This window comes from Aspergillus sydowii (assembly GCF_001890705.1).
Source record: "Aspergillus sydowii CBS 593.65 unplaced genomic scaffold ASPSYscaffold_7, whole genome shotgun sequence".
In the NCBI taxonomy this organism is placed as follows: domain Eukaryota; kingdom Fungi; phylum Ascomycota; class Eurotiomycetes; order Eurotiales; family Aspergillaceae; genus Aspergillus; species Aspergillus sydowii.
In genome coordinates, this window is record NW_024467865.1 from 518,558 (window position 1) to 538,063 (window position 19,506).

The 19,506-nt window shown below is 49.5% G+C and overlaps 8 protein-coding genes across 8 annotated transcripts; 4 read left to right on the plus strand and 4 right to left on the minus strand.

Annotated features, from left to right (window-relative positions):
- Positions 1-16: 16 nt before the first annotated feature.
- On the plus strand, positions 17-1,242 carry ASPSYDRAFT_154768 (WD repeat-containing protein; the record flags this gene model as incomplete). Its single annotated transcript, XM_040842395.1, has 3 exons — positions 17-129; positions 206-518; positions 580-1,242. 3 exons carry the CDS (start codon positions 17-19, stop codon positions 1,240-1,242), a joined length of 1,089 nt encoding a protein of 362 aa, XP_040701297.1.
- A 411-nt stretch (positions 1,243-1,653) lies between these two features.
- On the minus strand, positions 1,654-4,579 carry ASPSYDRAFT_154363 (putative C6 transcription factor Prf; the record flags this gene model as incomplete). Its single annotated transcript, XM_040842365.1, has 6 exons — positions 1,654-2,400; positions 2,458-2,727; positions 2,780-3,271; positions 3,330-3,668; positions 3,900-4,198; positions 4,264-4,579. 6 exons carry the CDS (start codon positions 4,577-4,579, stop codon positions 1,654-1,656), a joined length of 2,463 nt encoding a protein of 820 aa, XP_040701298.1.
- Positions 4,580-5,048: 469 nt separating this feature from the next.
- ASPSYDRAFT_46645 (mitochondrial 54S ribosomal protein uL2m) lies at positions 5,049-6,777 on the minus strand. The gene is made up of 2 exons (XM_040847280.1): positions 5,484-6,777; positions 5,049-5,415 (listed from the first exon to the last, which is right to left on the minus strand). Exons 1-2 carry the CDS (start codon positions 6,585-6,587, stop codon positions 5,314-5,316), a joined length of 1,206 nt encoding a protein of 401 aa, XP_040701299.1. The 5' UTR covers positions 6,588-6,777; the 3' UTR covers positions 5,049-5,313.
- Positions 6,778-8,078: 1,301 nt separating this feature from the next.
- Positions 8,079-9,621, plus strand: ASPSYDRAFT_90778 (B-type cyclin nimE; the record flags this gene model as incomplete). Its single annotated transcript, XM_040852383.1, has 3 exons — positions 8,079-9,278; positions 9,331-9,469; positions 9,524-9,621. The coding sequence occupies 3 exons, from the start codon at positions 8,079-8,081 to the stop codon at positions 9,619-9,621; spliced, it is 1,437 nt and encodes a 478-aa protein (XP_040701300.1).
- A 552-nt stretch (positions 9,622-10,173) lies between these two features.
- Positions 10,174-11,075, plus strand: ASPSYDRAFT_154487 (uncharacterized protein; the record flags this gene model as incomplete). The annotated part of the gene is made up of 4 exons (XM_040842379.1): positions 10,174-10,455; positions 10,577-10,655; positions 10,704-10,739; positions 10,798-11,075. Coding segments are annotated over 4 exons (675 nt in total), but the record flags the coding sequence as incomplete, so codon positions are not given.
- A 177-nt stretch (positions 11,076-11,252) lies between these two features.
- Positions 11,253-16,755, minus strand: ASPSYDRAFT_59013 (uncharacterized protein; the record flags this gene model as incomplete). Its single annotated transcript, XM_040849620.1, has 12 exons — positions 11,253-11,315; positions 11,378-11,502; positions 11,577-11,782; positions 11,834-12,717; positions 12,850-12,999; positions 13,752-13,931; positions 13,985-14,539; positions 14,594-14,907; positions 14,977-15,221; positions 15,281-15,409; positions 15,498-16,139; positions 16,331-16,755. 12 exons carry the CDS (start codon positions 16,753-16,755, stop codon positions 11,253-11,255), a joined length of 3,918 nt encoding a protein of 1,305 aa, XP_040701302.1.
- A 440-nt stretch (positions 16,756-17,195) lies between these two features.
- ASPSYDRAFT_59014 (RWD domain-containing protein) lies at positions 17,196-17,958 on the plus strand (the record flags this gene model as incomplete). Its single annotated transcript, XM_040849621.1, has 2 exons — positions 17,196-17,262; positions 17,321-17,958. The coding sequence occupies 2 exons, from the start codon at positions 17,196-17,198 to the stop codon at positions 17,956-17,958; spliced, it is 705 nt and encodes a 234-aa protein (XP_040701303.1).
- A 581-nt stretch (positions 17,959-18,539) lies between these two features.
- ASPSYDRAFT_154146 (LYR motif-containing protein) lies at positions 18,540-19,489 on the minus strand (the record flags this gene model as incomplete). Its single annotated transcript, XM_040842343.1, has 3 exons — positions 18,540-19,163; positions 19,215-19,375; positions 19,441-19,489. The coding sequence occupies 3 exons, from the start codon at positions 19,487-19,489 to the stop codon at positions 18,540-18,542; spliced, it is 834 nt and encodes a 277-aa protein (XP_040701304.1).
- Between the last annotated feature and the right edge of the window lie 17 nt (positions 19,490-19,506).

Here is a 19,506-nt window from a genome sequence, read left to right on the forward strand (position 1 = left end):
CCAGTAGTATACAAGAATGGCTCCCCCGCGACGGAATCTACTTCCCAAGGAGCGCTTCAGCTTCGCCTTCGGATCGCTTAGGACACAAAGCTATCATGATCCGGCTGCAAAAGGACCTGGTTCTCATACGTACGTCCGCCAGGGAGAAACAGATGTCGGCACCTCTACAAAGGAAGCAGAAACTCACGCTTATAGGATAACACAGAATTCGCTCAATCGCATGGAATCCTACCGGACAGCTCGTTGCTACAGGATCTGCAGATCGCACACTTCGAATATGGAATCCTGAGCGCTCGCAACCTAGGTATTCCACTGAACTACGTGGTCATACCGCGGGTATCGAAAAGGTTCTCTTTAACCCCGCGCGCGACTCAGAGCTAGCAAGTTGCTCTAGCGATGGCACAGTACGAATATGGGACGTGCGCTCAAAAACATGCGTGAGCCATCTAGATGTCGGGGGGGAGGCATTTACTTTAAGCTGGTCTGCCGACGGCAAGGTCCTTATCGCTGGTAGAAAGGTAGATATCACTCTTGCGCGACCGCCAGCCATTGGATCTAACGCATACTTCATAATGGTAGGATGATACTCTTGTACCGATCTCCATTGAATCGGCTTCATCACCCAATTTCTCCGTCAGTGACAGCACCTCCAAATCGAGCATATACAAGACTCTCGATTCCCAACCCCAGCCAATCCAAACCAACGCAACCACGTTCTCCCACCACATCCCAACTAGCGAGTCTCCCGATCTCCATCTCTTCGCAACGACTGGCGAAGGCACCGTCAAAATAATGTCCTACCCCTCCTTCGAAACCCTCCACACCCTCTACGCCCACACATCGGCCTGCCTCTCTATCGCCCTGGCCCCAACAGGCCGCTACCTCGCCATCGGTGGCAGCGACGCCCTTATCTCTCTTTGGGATACAACAGACTGGATCTGTCGCCGTACTATCTCAAGTAGCAATGGTGGCGCAGTGCGAGGGGTAAGCTTTAGCTTCGACGGACGCTTCATTTGCGGCGCATGCGACGAATCTGGTTGTGGCGGCAACGGAATTGAAATCTTCCACGCGGAGACAGGCGAGAGCGTGCATACAGTGCCAACAGGGGGAGGATCAAATACAGGGATCTCCGCTGTTGCGTGGCATCCATCAAGGTATTGGTTGGCTTACTCGACAACCGCGGATTTCTCGGGCCCGGGTGGGCTGAGGATTGTAGGAGCTGCGGGTGGTGGCAATTTATAGTGCCGATTCCCCTGAATGCGCTGATGATGAGCCTTTTTTTGGCCATGATTAATGTACGGGTATGAAAACCATGAATGGGTGAGAGTATTACCCTTATGCAATATATATACTACTATCCGAGATGAAATACGAACGTGACAACTCACCATATAATTTGTCCCCTGGGCATTATGATCAACGTTTAAATCTAGAGACGAGATTCCATTATAATTATTAGTATTTACAAAATACACAACCAACCAACCCAGATCTACGATGCTGTTCCCAGACGCTATCAGTCGCTGGCCTTAGTAAAACACCAGAATCAGAACTCCAAATAGCCCCAGGCTTAGTTTCACAAGTCATAAAGTATATCGTAATAGGTAGATAGGGACGTATGTAGGTTTGAAAGTCACAGGTGTGTTATCACGATCAAGGATTCCAACCCCCAGAGCCCATTATATGAGCCCATTGAGCACCATTGAACCCATCCAAATCTGTTGTCATCAGGTCGATGGCCTCTGCATTGGGGTCGTTAGGATCTCCGGTAACATTAATGGGGAAGTCCCAAGTGGAAGGCATATTCTGCTGTGGCCTTTCTGCGGCGGCTGAGGAATGTATTGACCCCATGGAAAATAAAGGGTTATGGTTGGTACTGGAGTTTTGATTTGAGGATTCGATGAACTGGTTCAGGCTTGTTGCATCGAATCCTCCCGTTGCTGTTGCCGTTGCTGAGTCTTGAACCGAGGTATCTTGTGGTTGTGACGAAGGTTTGGAGCGTTTTGGGGATGAGGAGTTGTCGGTTCTCATAAAGGATGTGTTAGATGAGTTCATGGTTGATGGGGTGGAGCTTTCTTGGGCGGAATTCGTTACGTCGTGAAAGCGAGAAGGAGGCTCGATGTCGAATAGGACACCCGTGCCTGTGGTGTTTTCATTAGGGTTAAACGTGGCTTTGCTGAAGCCCGGAAGGTTGCTGAACGAGCTCAAATGTGGCACTGTCGAAGCCGATGTGGAGGTTGGCTGTCGCGAGGGCTGGGGACGTGGGCGGGCGGGAAGACAAGCAGGAAGGTTAGCCCGGTTATCAGGTTTCGAACTTGGGTCCCATGACTGAGCATTGCCTCCGCTACATCCTTTACCTGAGAGGAGTGAACGGTGGAGTGTCCCAGTATTTGGGGCTGTCTGTGTGGCCATAAGTTTAGCTAGATGTACTGTCGTTAGAAGGAATATGTGCATTACCTCTCCATATGTATTGCCTGCAAAAAAAGACCTTCGAGCCTGTTGTCCAGTCGATGGTAGCCGGATATCTTGGAATGGAGTTCCTTCGATGTCAACTTCTAGCTGACAAAGGAACGACTCGGTAAGAGGGTTTTGATTCTTCAGAGCGTCGAGAACGACGAAGACAAACTGCAACGAAGCGCGCGCGGCCGTGTCATCAGGGCGGAATTTCAGATATTGTACAAAGACACGAGCAGCGACATAAACACAAAATGAAATGAAAGGGTTCATCTGAAAGCCCGTTAACTTCCGCGATGATATACACGTAATTGCGTTAACTTACTTTGCTCATGTCCATGGAACTAACCATTTTCATGATGCTTGATATTTGATCAGCCGCGACAATACACCTTCGTTTGCTTTCCAGAATAATCTGTTCCGGCATGCGGTTTTTCTCGGCTTTGAATATCGCCGCTTGGTGGAGACATATCGTGGATGTGTGGACAGCCAGGTTGCAAAATAGAACGTTCGCATCGCCCATCCCAGCAGGGAGTCGCAAGTGGCTCGGCATTGACAGCGCGAAGTGAAGTAAAATATTATCATGGGACCTATGACGTTGCCAAAAAACTCCGTTGAGATCATTGTCGTTGTCCTGGGGCTCGGGACGATGCAGATGTGTCAGGTTTCGGCCCAGCAGGCACGAGACAAATGCCACGCTTGCGAAGGGCGATAAGGTGGACAGATCCTCGCCCATTAAAACGTCGCTTAGGCGCGAGGTCTGCTCTAATTTGCCACTGATGAATGCTTCTTCACTCGCTGGGAGGTTTGTTAAGATCTATTGGTCACTGGTTAGTCCCCTTGATCAATGGTTAGTTATGTTGGGCACAACTGACATCCCGCTCATCTATACAAGTGGGCCAACCAGTCCCAATGCTTGCATATCTGTCAACACAGAACGTCATCCAGAAGACTCTCCGTCGCTCTTCCGTCTCCGTCCAATCTCTCGCTGGTGGTAAGCACTGCTTAACCTCGAGGCCCTCGCCATCTAGACGATGCAACCCAAGCATAACGGCTAGCCTAGAACCTGACCCAGCGCTTAACCATGCCCTAGGAAAAAACATCATTTTATACTCGTAGCAACCTATCAGTAGCCATGTTTGACAATGAGCTAAACTGAGAATACTTTCCCCAAGGCCTTTCATTTGGTCCAATTCAGCGTACTTCCGAGCACGCTCGTAAAAGAGTGCATGCAGGTTGGAGTATTTTTCGCTGACAGCCGCTGCATGGGCCCAAACGATGTATTGTAGACATGCTGGAGGTCGCGAAGTAGGGGCGAAGTTCATGGTGGCCATATATCGAGGACGATGTATTACTGGCATAAAGGCATGGGTCTTCTCGAAATAGATTTGGTTCCTGGAGAAAGCATGAGAATTATGGGCACAAAGAAAATGCGGAGACAATACATACAGCTCTTCAATAACCTCACGCGCAGGAAAAGGCTCCTCCAGCCCCAAACTAATCATATCCCATCCGAAGCTACTTGTTGCATCAACTCCCTCTGGTGTAAATGATGGGGGTAGCTCAGTCACTTGCTGGCCTTCTACCGGGGACGTTGAGTTGATTGAGTTGTGGATGCTAGTTCCCATCACATGCAGGCCGGTACCGGGAGGCTCGTTTGGCATTCTGATAGAAAAACTTTGTTCTTGATTTTGGGGCGCACTGGTACTGGGTTCCTGGGTTTTCAATAGGGTCTCAACCTGGGCTAGATCACAGGAACAGAGTTAGCATCAACTCCATAACCATGCAGCGTCCGACGCGAAAACGCACCTAGCCTGGCCTCCAACTGCTTCACATATCCCCTCTTCGGTCCACTCTTCTTCCGCGCCTCATCGTATGTGCATTCATGGCCTAGGCGTGAGCAAGTTCCGCAGCTGGGCTTCCTCCCATCGCATCTGAGTTTCCTCCGCCGACAGACAGCACATGCAATGCGCTTTGGGCGGGGGACGTAGCTGCTGTCGCCATTATTGGAATCCGTGGCGGCTTGGCCAGAATTCTGACTTGTGGGATTTTGTCCAGAATGCGAAGATGGGATACTACCGAAGTTGATCTCCGGCTGGTTTTGATCGTCGAGATAGCTCGCCATGGTCGGGTCGTGGGGCAGCGGCGCTGCGCTACGGGCGCGAGGTTTGGAATGTCGGCCAGGAGCTGAGAGTCAGAGGTGCTCAACCTCAATCGCAAGTGGAGTGCCAACAGCCTGGAGACCCCGCATGAGAAACAAAGTGAAGCTGATAACTGGTCAGGGGATAGTTAACAGATGGCTTGATGATTAAGACAAAGTGAGGGAATAGGCAGCACCACTGCGCCACGGCCGGAGCTGCCATCGAAGTTCGGTCCCTCGCCATTTTGGGGGAAAACCAATGCGGATACGAACGACGCCACGCATCAATTCATCGCTGGCACTGACATTTTGTAAGTTCGACCAGTGACAGCTACAAATTTACGTCCTTTAGGAATAGCTGGCGTGGGGTTCTTACCAACGTTGTCGCACAGGCATATGCATCAGGATGCGGCTCCGCCTCAGCCTCCCAACGCTTTACTGATAGATGTCCCAGAATCAACTACAGCCCGATAACTTCAAGGATATAACAACTAGCGAGCAGGCTTATGTATTTCTATCGTAGCCCGTAATGTACAAATTCAACGCCGTCGCAGAAAGAACCATGAACGAACTCAGTCCAAGCATAACAGCGGGATAGGAATTCCTAGACAAGGCGACGGGGCCTGCATTCAGTAGGCAAACATTTGTATAATACAATAATTACAGAAAACGGAAGAGAAGAGCTCCATAGGTCCCGGTTGAGACGAACGCGAATGCGTCTAGTGGTATCCTCTGCGGCGCTTGCCCTGGTTGCGGACTCTGGGGATAACAACGGCCTTGTTGACCTTCCACTTGGGCCGAGTCTTGTATCCGGATTTCGCCTGAATGGCCGGTTAGCATGGTGTATCAACAGGTGAGGTAACTGTGAAAGAAGCGCGAGTTTACGTACCGGAAGACCCCAAGGACTCTTCGGGTCAACATTACCCTTGGACTTGCCTCGTCCACCACCGTGAGGGTGGTCAGCGGCGTTCATGGCAAGACCACGGACTGTCGGCCGGATGTTAAGCCAGCGCGATCTACCTGCCTTTCCTAGTTGGGTATACTTATAGTTCGGGTTGCTAGCGACACCGACGGTGGCACAGCAATCTTTATGGATGATACGGACCTCACCACTGGAAAGCCGGATGGTGACATGGTTAAGAGTGCGTTCCCGGCTTTGTTTTTCGCGCTGCGTCAATGGCTTCTGTTCTTCTGTTTCGCTTTCGGTTTCCTGCTTTTCTTTGTCGGCTGCGTTCACCTGGTTGACACCTTTGGAGATGAGCGTCCCATACGTGCCAGCGCTACGGCAAAGTTGTCCACCGCCACCTGGGCGCAATCCGATGTTGAAGATAAGTGTTCCAACCGGGACCATGTGTAGAGGCAAGCAGTTACCTCTCCAGGCAGTTCGGGCAGCCATCACACCGGGGTCAACAGTCCCTCCCATGCTCTTCCAGAGGTCTTCAGGGATACCAGCCATGTAACTCTGCACAACATCGCCCTCCCTCAAACCATCTGCAGCCACGATATAGCTCAACTTTTGTGTTTCTTTGCTGCGAACTAGTGCAATGTGGGCACTCCGTCCGGGGTCGTGTTCAATGCGCTCGACAAGATGCGGACCAGGGGCGTCTCGTTTGAAGTCTATGATTCGGATACGGCGCTTGTGTCCACCACCGTGATGCCGCACGGTAACTCTGCCCGTGTTATTCCTACCTCCCTTACTGTGTCCACGTTTTGGAAACGTCAGCTTGTGTACCGGTCGACCCTTCCACAGATGATCGTTTACGGGCCTTCGCAAGTGTCGAAGACCAGGCGTACGCGGTGTGTATTTTCGCATGTTAATGGTAGAGTCCAGGCGAATAGGAGGAGGAGCGAATGCAAGGCTGGGATCGAGGTCGGAGCTTGAGGCAGGCTCTGTTTGTTGCTGAGCACCTGTAGAATAGGCGCGCACCGAAGGCGAAGACATGCATCTGAATGGCAGCCGAATGCCCCTCAGGGCGATCCGATGTTGAAGCATATTGCACAATATGCTGTGTGGAAAGGGAAAATCTGGGAGGGTGAACCAACTGGCCCCAGATGCGGAAGTCGTATGAGTCGAGACGGGTCTGATTATTGCTCAAGCATGCTCGCACATATGTCGAAGTACGGTCAATCCGGCAGGAGCGTTGTCGAGGCGCCGTGACGAATTGCAACTGTCAACAGCTCTGTCCGCTCCAGCTGAGCAAAAATGTCTCCGGATGATTTGCGGATGTGGCTGTGTAATATTCACGTGATCCTGCACCGCCATATACCAGGGCAATGCTGTGGCTGAAGTAAAATCACGGGACCACGCGCGTCGGGGCGACGAGCAGCAGTTGCCCAGCAACGGGTTATTGTTTTGGTGATCGTGCCGCGCTGCTTCACGTTTTGGCGCGTTACGTTCGACCTCATCGCCTTGACAACTTCCGCTCCGCTGGTGCCTTCCCTACCCTGACCGTACTATTACCACTATACCACCCCCTTTCTGCACCAATTCTTGAGTCCGTGAAGCGTTAATTTACGCTCCCGTACAGTACCAGCATCTGAGCAGCATCAGCTCTCTTTTATTCGACTTCTTCCCCCCTCTCTTCAATCCCTCTCGTCTTCACCATCACGAAGTTTTCTTCTTTTCTCTTCTCAAAAGCTCTTGGAAAGTCCATCCCCAACGTACATAGCCAATTATTGGGCGCATCTGCATATACCGCGTACATACTCACGCCTTCACGACGTAATTCCTCGCGACTCGACCAAGTTGTGCTGTGGGGCATCTGTCCTTCCCAGCCTGGCTGACTTCCGCGCTAAACAGTAGGGCCAAACATCACCTGTGCCCTGTCAAGTGGCCGACCGTCTTTTCCTCCCTCATCCACCCCCCCAATCAACATACCTTCAAACGCAGCCTCTACTTCACGCATCTTTGACGCTTGCTTCTTTGTATCTGTCGCGTTACTGTTTATATTTTACTTTTGCAACCACCTTATACCCCCTTCCTACGGTACTTTGTTTTGCGAAACAGAGCTGCGCGTTTTGAAGCTACGTGATTTACCTCAATTGAGCTCCCGATCAACATCAACAAACACATACATCGAGGAAGGATTTGTCCCACATTCCTTTCAGCCTATCTAGTCGACTCTGCATTATCTCGGCTTATTGCTTGGGAGTTCACATACTCGCATCTGGTACGTGCATCAATGCTGCCATCCCCTGGGTATTTGGGGCTCCACTAGTCATTGGTTTGAGAATGCTGACTGAACGCCAGCGACGTGCATTTACAGTACCCTCGACACTATCTTGATAATTCCACCTTTCTCCTATCTGTCGAGCGCTTTCCTGCTCTCCCTATTCTCGTTATGCCTCCGGTAAGGTTCCTGGTTCCTCATAAAATAGACGCGTCACGGATCGGCTATTCGATTGATTAAGCTCGTCGACACGAAAAGCTGTGGTTAACTTTTTGGCTTCTACTCAGGCACGGAACCTCCGCACGCGAGGCACTATGAATGAAAACGACGAGAATGGTCCGTCAACGCGTGTGACTCGAGCGAAGGCCGCCGCCTTGACGACATCAGATATCCCTGCTGCCAACGGTGCCCTGAAGAAGCCCCTTCAGACAAAGAAAGCCGCCGCAGGTACGACTGGGACGCAAAGGAAACGCGCTGCCCTTGGCGATGTGAGCAATGTTGGCAAGGCAGACAATGGCGACACCAAGGACGCGAAAAAGGCCACAACCAAGACTGGTCTGACATCAAAAGCAACTATGCAGTCCGGAGGTGTTCAGAAGCTCAGCCGTAGCAACATGTCTCGTACCGCCCTGGGAGCCAAGGATAACAATGCAAAGAAGACTGTCACAGAGGCAAAGCGCCCCGGAAGCGGATCTGGTATGGGAAGCGCGATGAAGCGCACTTCCAGCCAAAAGTCGCTACAGGAGAAGTCTTTCCAGCAAGAAGAGCCTCCACGCAAGAAGGTTGACATTGAAAAGGTTGTGGAGAAGCAGGCAGAGGTCGTCTCACTGAAAGAGAACGTCAAACCCCGGACACAAACAGAAGAGCTCGCCCCTCAAGACTTCGTTGCCGATCTAGACACCGAGGACCTGGATGATCCCTTGATGGCCGCCGAATATGTTGTAGAGATCTTCGATTACCTTCGCGACCTGGAGATGGAAACGCTGCCAAACCCTGATTACATCGATCACCAACCCGATCTCGAGTGGAAGATGCGTGGTATCCTCGTCGACTGGCTCATCGAAGTCCACACTCGCTTTCGCCTCCTTCCCGAAACCCTCTTCCTTGCTGTCAACCTTATTGATCGTTTCCTATCTGCCGAGGTCGTGGCCTTGGACCGCCTTCAGCTGGTCGGCGTTGCGGCCATGTTTATTGCCTCCAAGTACGAAGAGGTCCTCTCACCACACGTTGCCAACTTCAGTCACGTCGCAGACGAAACTTTCACAGATAAGGAGATCCTGGATGCTGAGCGTCACATCCTTGCAACCCTTGAATACAATATGAGCTATCCCAACCCCATGAACTTCCTTCGCCGCATTTCCAAGGCAGACAACTACGATATTCAAACGCGTACTCTTGGAAAATATTTGATGGAAATCAGCCTCCTTGATCACAGATTCCTTGGCTTTCCCCAGAGCCAAGTGGGTGCGGCATCCATGTACCTGGCTCGCCTGATTCTCGATCGTGGTCCATGGGTAAGCTGCGCCATCGCTGATATCAAAGATCAACATACTAACTCTTATATAGGATGCTACTCTAGCTCACTACGCCGGCTACACCGAAGAAGAGATCGACCCTGTCTTCCGGTTGATGGTTGACTATCTGCACCGTCCCGTCTGCCACGAAGCATTCTTTAAAAAATATGCCAGCAAGAAATTCCTCAAAGGTGAGGCTCTTTGTTACTTAGGAGCATCTTGTTTATATGCTAAACCCTCATCAGCCTCGATCATGACACGACAATGGGCCAAGAAATATCACCACATGTATATCGACAGCGCTCTCTCAGAGCCGTACAGCTCCATCAAAGACCACGAATAGATTAAGGAGTTCTCAACTGTCTGAGCATTCCGGTTCCGGGAAGTCCTCAGGCTAGGAGTTGGTTGATTTGAATATGTTGGCATTTTGCTTGTGATGGGTATAGGGCAACTCTTGCATATGTTTACGATGGCATCTTGTTTCAGTTGCGAACATTGGCATTCTTCGGCTTCACGGGGGGTGTCTGGCGCTTTGTTTTCAATACCTGCTTTTTCTTATTCACTTCTCTATAACTTCTTGGGTGCCCTCGGGATGCTTCACCTTTGCTTAATGATACTTTCCAAGATTCAGCGATACTCGAATTCAGTTCTATTGAACCCAATACTTGCAATTTTTCTTAGCTGAGCAAAATTCCCGCAGCGACTCGTTTCGCTGATCGGGGTAAACATAGTTGTCTTGGCCAACTTAGCAATGTCCAATATATATTACTGTAACTTAACTGAGCAGGCGGAGGATCGGCAACAACCGAGGCTGCTTCGGTGCAGCCTTCATTGAACATTCCCCCTCAACCAGACTATCTATATTCTCCTACCTGAGACCACTCCGACAAGAACAACCAGCAGAAAAATGTCCTCATGCGCTTTCTGTAGAATTGCCGCTGCGTACCACCCAGTGGCGCCGTCAACATATCTCCAATCAACGTCAAACGCCAACTCCAACTCTCCCTCTGCCCCAAAACCAGGCCCGGGTGAAGACGGCCATGCTTTCTTAATACTTTCCACGAAACATGTCCTTGCTTTCCTAGATATTATGCCCCTGACACGAGGCCATGTGCTCGTTGTTCCACGAAACCATCACGAGAAGTTGGCTGAGGTGGGGGTAAGGGTTAGTCGCGAGGTATGCAATCTCCACCATTGTTTTCCCCAGCCTCCCTCCTTTCTTCTTCTTCTTCTTCTTTTTTTGTTTTTTGCAAGCCATTATGTGAACAGATGGGATGAAATTGATGATACCTGTGTAGCTCGGTACATGGCTTCCCATACTCTCGCGTGCTGTGATGCGGACGGTATTCGGGGAGAGCACTGATTCAGACCCGAGCGGTAGTGGAAATGGCGATGGTCATGGGCCGAGTGATGGCACTCTTACAGATCCAAGTTGGAACTGGAATGTTGTCCAGAACAACGGTATTTGTTCTTATCTTTATCTTTATTCATATAGTCTACGTACTAACACACTTATTAGGCGCCGGAGCCGCGCAGGTCGTCCCACATGTGCATTTCCACATCGTGCCGCGACCGCCTTTAGGCCAAGCGTCTACGTCGGCGAAAATGAGCTTTATTATGTTTGGGCGTGGGCAGAGGGAGGACCTGGATGACGAAGAGGCGGAGGACTTGGTACGGCTTTTGAGGGAGGAGATTGCGAGGGAGGTGGCGAGAGTTAAGGAGGTAGAGGGCATTGACCTGGAAGGGGAGTTTCAGGATGCTGAGAGTGGCGTGGCCGGCGGGAAGGGGAGATTATAGATGGTACGTATGATTTATATCATATAGACTTGGAGAATATGTACAACAATATTTCCTTTCTGTTTACTTGGTATCTTGTTTGCAGGTGGCTTGTTTTGAAGCTCAAAATGGGGCACGAATGGCCTGCTTTGCCATACCGTGAGAAAAATGATGCTAGGTTGATAGACGGACTACCCGTCACTGTGCTGCTGGGGCTGGACTTTTCTTGTTTTGTTTTGGGTCTGGATTCTTCATAAAATACTTTGGAAGGGATTAGAGCATGCCTTAATAAATAAGAACAAATGGAAATGTAATGGACTCACCTTTCTTCTGAAAGCGTTCAGATCATCGGCTGATACGCCGCTATCATCTCCCTTCTGGCGCCCTGAGGATATGTCCGACAGGACACCTTCTGGAAGTCTCCGGTATGTGATTAGGCGTCGTGTCCCTAGATGGAGTAGCCGCAAAGTCAGCCAATATCGAGGCAAGGCGTAATGGGAATCTCTGGTGTGCGCTGCTTACAGTTACTGAATGGTTGAACGGAGACACTGATAACTTCTAAATTTTGATGCATTGGGACCGGAAACTCCGCTTCCTTATCGCTAGTCGTAGGCATCCACATGCATAAGCGTCCGTCTTTGACTAAGGTCCTGGCTGCAAAGTTGAGAATATCGTTGATCATGGCTTCGAATCCATACGGTTTCTTTGGGGCAATGTACCCGGGCCGACTATGTAGTATTAATTCGCTGTTCAGGAGGGAAAATTAGGAATAAACTCACTAATGTGCCGGCACTCCATCGATGATGACTTCTTCCTTGCCCCGGTTGTCTCGCGTCCCCAGAACCCGTAGGCCCTCGCGCACCCCATAAGGCGGATCGCAAACGATACCGTCAAGAAATTGACGGTCAATTAGAGGTGTATTAGTCAAGTCTGAAGTGAACAGGTCACCAAATTTGCTGGTGATTCCATATTGTTGAAAATTCAGCTGTACACCTGTGGTCTTCCATTTTGCCATTTCCTTCCCACGGAAGCTTCGCCCATCGATATCGGAGCCAAACGAAAGGGCACCAAAATGAGCTGCAGCAACGCAGAAGCTACCTGTTCCAACAAAAGGATCATAGAATAACTTTCCTGGTGCTGCGCCAGCCATATTTGCAGTGACGAGACTCAGCTCAGCGTCCATAGAAGTAGTGGCGATATACGGACGCTTCTTCAAGTCATACTTGTTAATGACCTCCCGGCTGCTCTCCGAGACAAAGCGACCCATGAATATATTTATTGGATCTGACCCTTTGGTTGGATTTTGTGATTTTTCCGCAGCTGGAATATGTGTGACATCGTAATACTGCTCTAGCACCCAGAAGTCCTGTTCAAAGTTTTTTAAGGTGATTGGGCCTTCGAAGCCAAGGTAAGAAAATGATTGTATAATATCTCTTTTTTGGGATGAGCTGCGCTTTCCAGCAAATGTCTCAACTGTAAACCGGAACGGTACGTCCTTGTACTGAGCCCAGAGATGCTGCGTTTTCCTGTGGACATCGGCATGGACGGCATCATAAGTGGTGCCCTGGCCCCAGAGTTCGAAGATATCCCTTACTAGGATGCTGCGGGAGACAAGAGTCCGTGCTGCTTCTTCATTTGGGAGCCGCACGACGCAGTATGGGGACTGGGGTGTTGTCAGTGTGATGATTCATTTTATGCTCTTCTTTTCGGTCGAGCGGGGTGTATTTCAACCCAGCATAGGCTATCTGGCTTTGGTAGAGACACCGGAAACAAACAGCAGGAAATGAGGACTCACGAATTCATTGTAGGAAACGATCTCAAGGTCTATATTGTGCAGCCAGGCTAGCGCATGAATTTCCGGTTGCCGGAAAGTCTCATGCGTTTGGGCGAAGCGGATGAGGTATTCCATCCTTTGTGCACTAATTGGGTTTCGAGTTGGATAACTCTGAGATTATGCTTTTGGAGAATCAACCAAAAGAAGCGGTGGCATGGAATGTCTTTTCCGGTGCTGCGCGGGGTAATATTGATTTGTGTTGAGATGGAGGTTGTGGTATGAGATTTTTTTCTTCCTCCCAGAGAATGAGACTGGGCGACGGTTGGACCTTCAACAACACCGGACATTATAATATTCAACTACAACCATTATAAGCAAATTCTAAATATCTTTTAAAACAATGTACGTGATTTCCATTCTCGGTTAAAATTGAATATGTTCAGGCAAACCATGATCGTTCTATAAAATACACAAACATATGTTCTCTATCGAGATATCGTCTCTCAACAAGCATACCAGCAACGGAATTGCCATCCAGGCATGGGAATCTCTCAATATCAAAACGCAAAAAAAAAAGCGCAAACCTTGGAAAACATTCTTTCCACAAACCTTCGAATATCATAACATGACGCCATCGGTAACGACCGACTAAAGCTCAATAACCATCTGACCCGAAACTCCACCGCTATGCTAGCCGCTAACATTGAATACATGTCGTGAGCCATATCCGAAGACCGGGGCGGTGTCGATCTTCTCATCAGCGGGTATCATCTCATGGTCCAGGTCCCACCCAGCTCGACGGCAAAGCTCAGACACCACCACATCGCAGTCGCCAAGTAAATCGATATCAAAATTCGTGTGTGATACAGGCTATATATCGATATTAGTCCCTGAGATTCAATTCCGTCAGTCTGAGTACCTACTGTGCGAGAAATGTAGATTTGGGGTATGTGAGGTGGCAGCACACCCGGGACCTCCGCAACAGGCGCAACTTTCAGCGACGTTCCAATGACAATGACCAAGTCCACTTTGTCCCTATCATGGTGAAGAAGACGATGCCCAAATTCATCAGGAAGGTCTTCTCCAAAGAATGTGATATCTGGCTAATCGATGGAAGTTAGCTATTGAAGTACAACCCATATGCGTATCTACTAACCTTCATCACCCCTGGAGTGGGTATCTCGTAGTGTTCCTCGTCGGAGCTGTCCTCTGCATCGGTTCTCCTATCTTTGTGGGCCCCATTGGCGCTGCGCTTCCGCTTCTGCCCTTGAGGTTTCAGCGCATCTTCCTCAATTTGTTTGCGGCATTGGGGGCATTCAGGAACAACTCCTTTCTTGATCTCGTCATAGATCTCATCCCCCAACACCTTGTAATGACATTTGACACATGTAGCCTTCGCGAAAGAACCGTGACACTGCACAATGTTTTCCGGAAGTACACCAGCATTGGCCTCAATGTTGTCAATATTCTGGGTGTAGTTGGTAAGCAACTTCCCCTTATCCTGGAGCAGCCGAATGAACCCATGAGTCGGTGAGTACTTCTTTTCGGTCGGGAGTATATCTTTCGCAATTGAATAGAAGATAGTCGGGTCTTCGCGAAAAATGTGAATATCAAAGACTTCCTGAGGGTCACTGAGACCCAGGTGCTCCAACTGTGAGTAGAGTCCAGTGTCCTTGGATCTGAAATCCGGGATCCCAAGACTGGTAGAGATCTAATCGACCATCAGTATCCCTTAGGCGTGTTTATGAAATAGCGCAGTACTTACACCTGCCCCAGTTAGGACAATTATGTTTTTCGATTCCTGAAGCAGTTTCACAGCATCATCAATCGAGTTGTACTGGGGTAGTTTCTGACGCCTGGTGAACTCCCGAGAAATCGCGATTGCTAGCAGAGGATGGAATGCCTCGTCTGGTGCATTGTCAAGAAAAGCAGGAGGAAGAATCCCAAATGCGGTACAAAGCTTCTTTGCAGTCACTGTGTCGCGAGCAATCGTCTCCTCCACAAATTGTGCCTTGCCAATTTCATGGAGTCGTTTCCGAAACTCAACGGCTTCTTCGAGGGTACAAGCACCGGGAATTGCTAAAAGGTGAGACACAGTCAGTGCACTGAGACTCTTTTTTTGGCCTAGGGCGTATAGAGTTTACTTACTTCCGTCGCGAAGCTGGTCATCACGGATCATTTGAATGGCGTCTTCGTAAAGAGATTGGGTCTCCCACTCGTCATCCAAGCCGTCGCTGTCAGTCTCATATTCAGATTGAGAAACCGAGCCTTTTTCCTCCACAGGAACGGTGTTTTCGGCCGCGAGAGTCCCTTCAACCTCCGCGGCTTCGACCTCCACAAGCGGAGTCTTCAACGGCGGGCTTTCCCCACGGGGCGCTGAGACAAGGTCCATCCTGGTGAGGAGAATGAGAAACCTTCAGCAGCCTCTAGATACGCCGACAGATCAACTCACATTGAGCTTTTTGCCACGCTATAAAAAGACGATTGGCTCTGCACCATTGTACGGGAGCGTGACCGGAACTTTGTTGATCCGGTCCGATTCCGATAAGGAGTTTTTATCTCCCAGCGAGATAGCGGATCTCTCAGATTTGTATGGTGAAGTGAGCGCGATGCGAATAAGGTAACTTTTCTATTGGTATCATCATGGATGTTCGTTCTATTGAAATTACGAGTCGGCCATCTCATGGTCACTGTCTGACTCGATCCCCTCCCATTCCCCTTCATCCCCCTCCCCATCTTCTGCGTTGCTTTCATCGTCCATATCTTCGCCAATCTCCTTGTTCATAGCCTCCACTAGCTCCAGAGCGTGTTCTTTCAGCCGCTCATCTTCATATTGAACAAGTTCATAGAGCGTCAGACTCTGCTTGAGCCATTCTCTACTGGCAACAAGCGATGCGTGCCTCTTCGCCTCTGGTGCCTCGTCTGACTCTTTTTCCTCAGGATCTTTCGGGGCTTCACATTTCTCGGCTAAGAGATAGAGACACCAGCCGCCCAGATACCAGGCCTCCACACTCTGGTCGTCCTCAAGGATCAGACGCTCCAGAACTTCAAGTGCCTCCAGCAACATCGAGACTTCCATCAGGAGACGAGCAAGACTGATTCTGGTCGGGAAGTCCGGAACGTTTGGATCCTCTGGCGGCAAATCCTTCCATAGTGCTAGACTCCGTGAGAGTGCTGCTCGCGCATCGTCTTCTCGTAATTGTGAAATTCGAATAGACGCCAGCGTCTGTAGTACTTCGGGGGAGCTGGGCTGAACCAGTAGGGCTTCTGTGATCAAAGTTTCACAGCGCTTTTCCGCATCTTCTTCCCACCTAAAACACCGTCAGCTCAGGAAAGTGTAAGTAAAGAAACCTGAATAGGAAAAACCTACGAAAGATCCGTCATATAGATCTCCGCAACGCCGCAAAGTGCAGTTGCCATCTTCCCTTTCTTCTCTTCCAGCTCTAATACCTGTGCGGGGCCAGCATCTGCCTCCAATTGTTGGATAGCATTTCTCAGAGACCCAACACCCTTCTCAAACCATTGAACACTGTCTTTTCCACCAAGCTCACTCAATTGAGCGAGCCATAAGAACTTTTCAGCACCGCCTCCCTCGGACTCGGGAATAGAACCGGTCGGATCCAGCTCGACCGCCTGTAGAAAATGTTTCCTCGCGAGGTCAATCTCGCCCATCTCAACATAAATCCCCGCAACCGCACTCAAACTCGAGAGCTGTGCCGGGGAGTTGGCGGGCGCACTCTCGAGTGCTTGCTGAGCTAGCGAAAGCGCCTCATCGAGCTGCCCGGTCTGAAGAAGTATTGTTGCTTGCTCGAGAAGTTTTGTAGGGTCTTCATTCATTTTGCGTTTCGATATCGAGCCGCCAGCGCTCAGGACGGACTTTTCGCGGGACTTGGAAGCTTTCTTCTTGTGAGGTCTGGGCTTTCCCATGGTATGTCTGTCGCAATATATTATGACGTACTGTATGTGACTCTTCGGAAGATGAAAATTTCCCGGCAGAAGTTGAAGTAACCTTGCCTGAGAAATAGTTATTATAATTAGGAATTTGTCTTGAACATTTGCACGACTGGAACTCCAGTGTATTTCCCGATTCGGGGGTGGGAACAATTTTGGTCATTTTTCTTATCTGTTTGCTTGGTTTGCATGAGGGACTGCCGGCGGTTTGATTTAGACAGAGAATTGATTCAGGGACCTTTCAGCTTAACATCTTGTCAGGCAACTCAATATTTCCTTTTTATTCAAGGTGCTCACATTGTTGTTTTGTTTCTTAACAAAATTCGCCCCGTGAATGTCACCGTAATAGCCACTTCTTTGTTTTCCGAACAACACCAAAATACCCCTCATCGGACCCCAGAAAACTGCTATTAAAAATGGGCCGCGAAGACCAAACTGAAGAGCGCGAGGTGCTCGAATCTATATTCCCTGATGAAATCACAGGTAAGATGAAACGATAGCGATCTCGAGGCCAACGCGCACTGGGACTTAAGTAATCTAGACCTATCGGACACCGCGTATCGGATATCAATTACACTCGACCCGCCAGAGAACGATGAGCAGGAAGCAGAACCTCCTATTTTACTTTTACAAGTCTCCTATCCGGAAGAATACCCCGATGTTGCACCTGAACTAGAATTGATGGCGCCCCCAAACGCCCCCAAACACCCACGACTAGATATCAGCGAGGATCGCGAGAGGCTTCTTGAAGCTCTCCAACCAACTATCGAGGAGAATATGGGCATGGCTATGGTGTTTACTCTTGTTAGTGCGCTGAAGGAAAGCGCCGAGCTTCTTATGGCCGAGCGCGTCAATGCTGTTCATGCAGTGAAAGAGATGGAGGCTGCTAAGGCTGAAGAAGAGGAGAATAAGAAGTTCCAAGGTACCACCGTCAACCGGGAGACATTCCTGGAGTGGCTAGATAAATTTAAGAAGGAAATAGAAGAGGAGGAGAAGAGGAAGCGAGAAGAGAAGGAGGCGGAGGAAAAGAAAGTCAACAAGAAAGCACCGGCGAAAGAAGAGAAGAAGCTTACGGGGAAGCAACTGTGGGAACGGGGTTTGGCTGGAAAGGCAGACTTTGATGAAGAGGATGAGGATGGCATGCCCACTGCCGTGGAAAAGATGAAAATAGCAGCGTAGAATATTTTAGTTTGCAATATAATACCATGGAGAACTTATTGTCATACGCCCGTTCCTATCATGTTTATTTTCAACTGCATGACGATGAAAAAGATAGAGCGGATACGACATGAGTAAACCATCTGTTTTAGGAAAGGGTTGAGCAACCCGGATGTGTTGCGTCGTAGATCATCTATGATCTGAATGCATTCGGTCTGAAGGTCAGAGTAGCGTAAGCCATAGCACATTGAGTTGTCTAAATGGCACGGTGTAAAACCGACCACCCAGCTTCCGGAAGCCAACCACCACATCGGAAAATTTTCGGGTTCATGGGGGAGCATTGCGCTCATAAGCGTGAACAATGCATAGCCAACACCGTAGTTCGTGTTAAATGACAGGCAGAAAATGTGTTGACTAGGGGCTCGATTTATGGGTTCAAGGTTGCAACATGTGGCCGCTGACCATGGGTGTGTGCCAAAGCTGGTCTTTGAAATTGAACGAATAAACCGGGATAGTTGCGAGCACCAGTCACGGGGATTATATTCCAGCGAATACAGAGAGACAAAGCGCGATGTTGCCGGGATGCCGGGAGACAAGATATATCATGTTTCAGCCTTCTGTTTCTCTTCTTCAGCCAACTTGCGCTCCGCAAGTACAATTTTCCACATGGCATCCGCTAGCCTTATGTTTTCGATGGTGTCGTTGCGGAGCTTATTTTCAATTTCCTTTGAGGTGGCTTCACTCTCGCTAGCCCAAGAATCTGCCTCTTCACCGGTCGTGAGTGAGTCCCAATAATCTTCATCTTTCGCAAATAGAATCTCCGGCTCCAGCATTTGTCGGCGATCAGCTAAGCGTTGTCGGTCATTTATCTTTGTTCTTATGACGCGGCTGATGCTTTGTGGCTGTGGTTTTTTGATGCGTAAGAATGGAATGCCGCAGGCATTAACGAGGACAGGAATACGGCGCCGGCCGTTTATAACAGGTCGAGGTCGTGACAATATAGGAGTCGCATCCGGATGTGGCCGAACAGTAAGTTCCTGAAATCGTCGGTTCTTCTCTTTCTTAATTTGCTTCTGTGACAGGGGCTGCACGGGCCGCAACTCGGATAACACAGATTGGAAATTCTTTTTGCGTTGTTTCGCGACATGCGCTTCGGAAAGTATGGTGGTTATCAGACTGGAGTCATGCCTGTTTCCTTGTGACGCCGAGTATAAAAGGTCAAGAGCCTGCCCCGTTTAGCCATCACAATCATGGAAAGGAGGTCGGTGGTTGCGTACTTCGTACCCGGCTTTAAGCGCATTCGCTGTTTGAGAAGGACTTTGAAGATTCTTGTATTTGCGGAATCGTTCTTGAATGTGCGATTGCGACGAGACAAGCTCTGGCGCGGTTCGTTGTAGGTCGTTACATCGCCGAAGGAGTGCTCGGTAGAGTGCTAAGCCTAACAAGTGTGTCTCGGTAAGCATTCGCGATTAGAAGGGAAGGAATTAGGATTCGCGAGCTTACATGCAAATCGATGCGTAGGAGATAATTTGGGGACAACAAGCCGATGCATTCTCCCCTATATGTTCA

Coding starts and splice junctions, on each gene's coding strand:
- ASPSYDRAFT_46645 (XM_040847280.1), bottom strand. CDS start 6,587: ATGCTTCAACATCGGATCGCCCTGAGGGGCATTCGGCTGCCATTCAGA. Junction 5,416..5,483: donor AGAGTCCTTGGGGTCTTCCG/GTACGTAAACTC, acceptor CCGGCCATTCAG/GCGAAATCCGGATACAAGAC.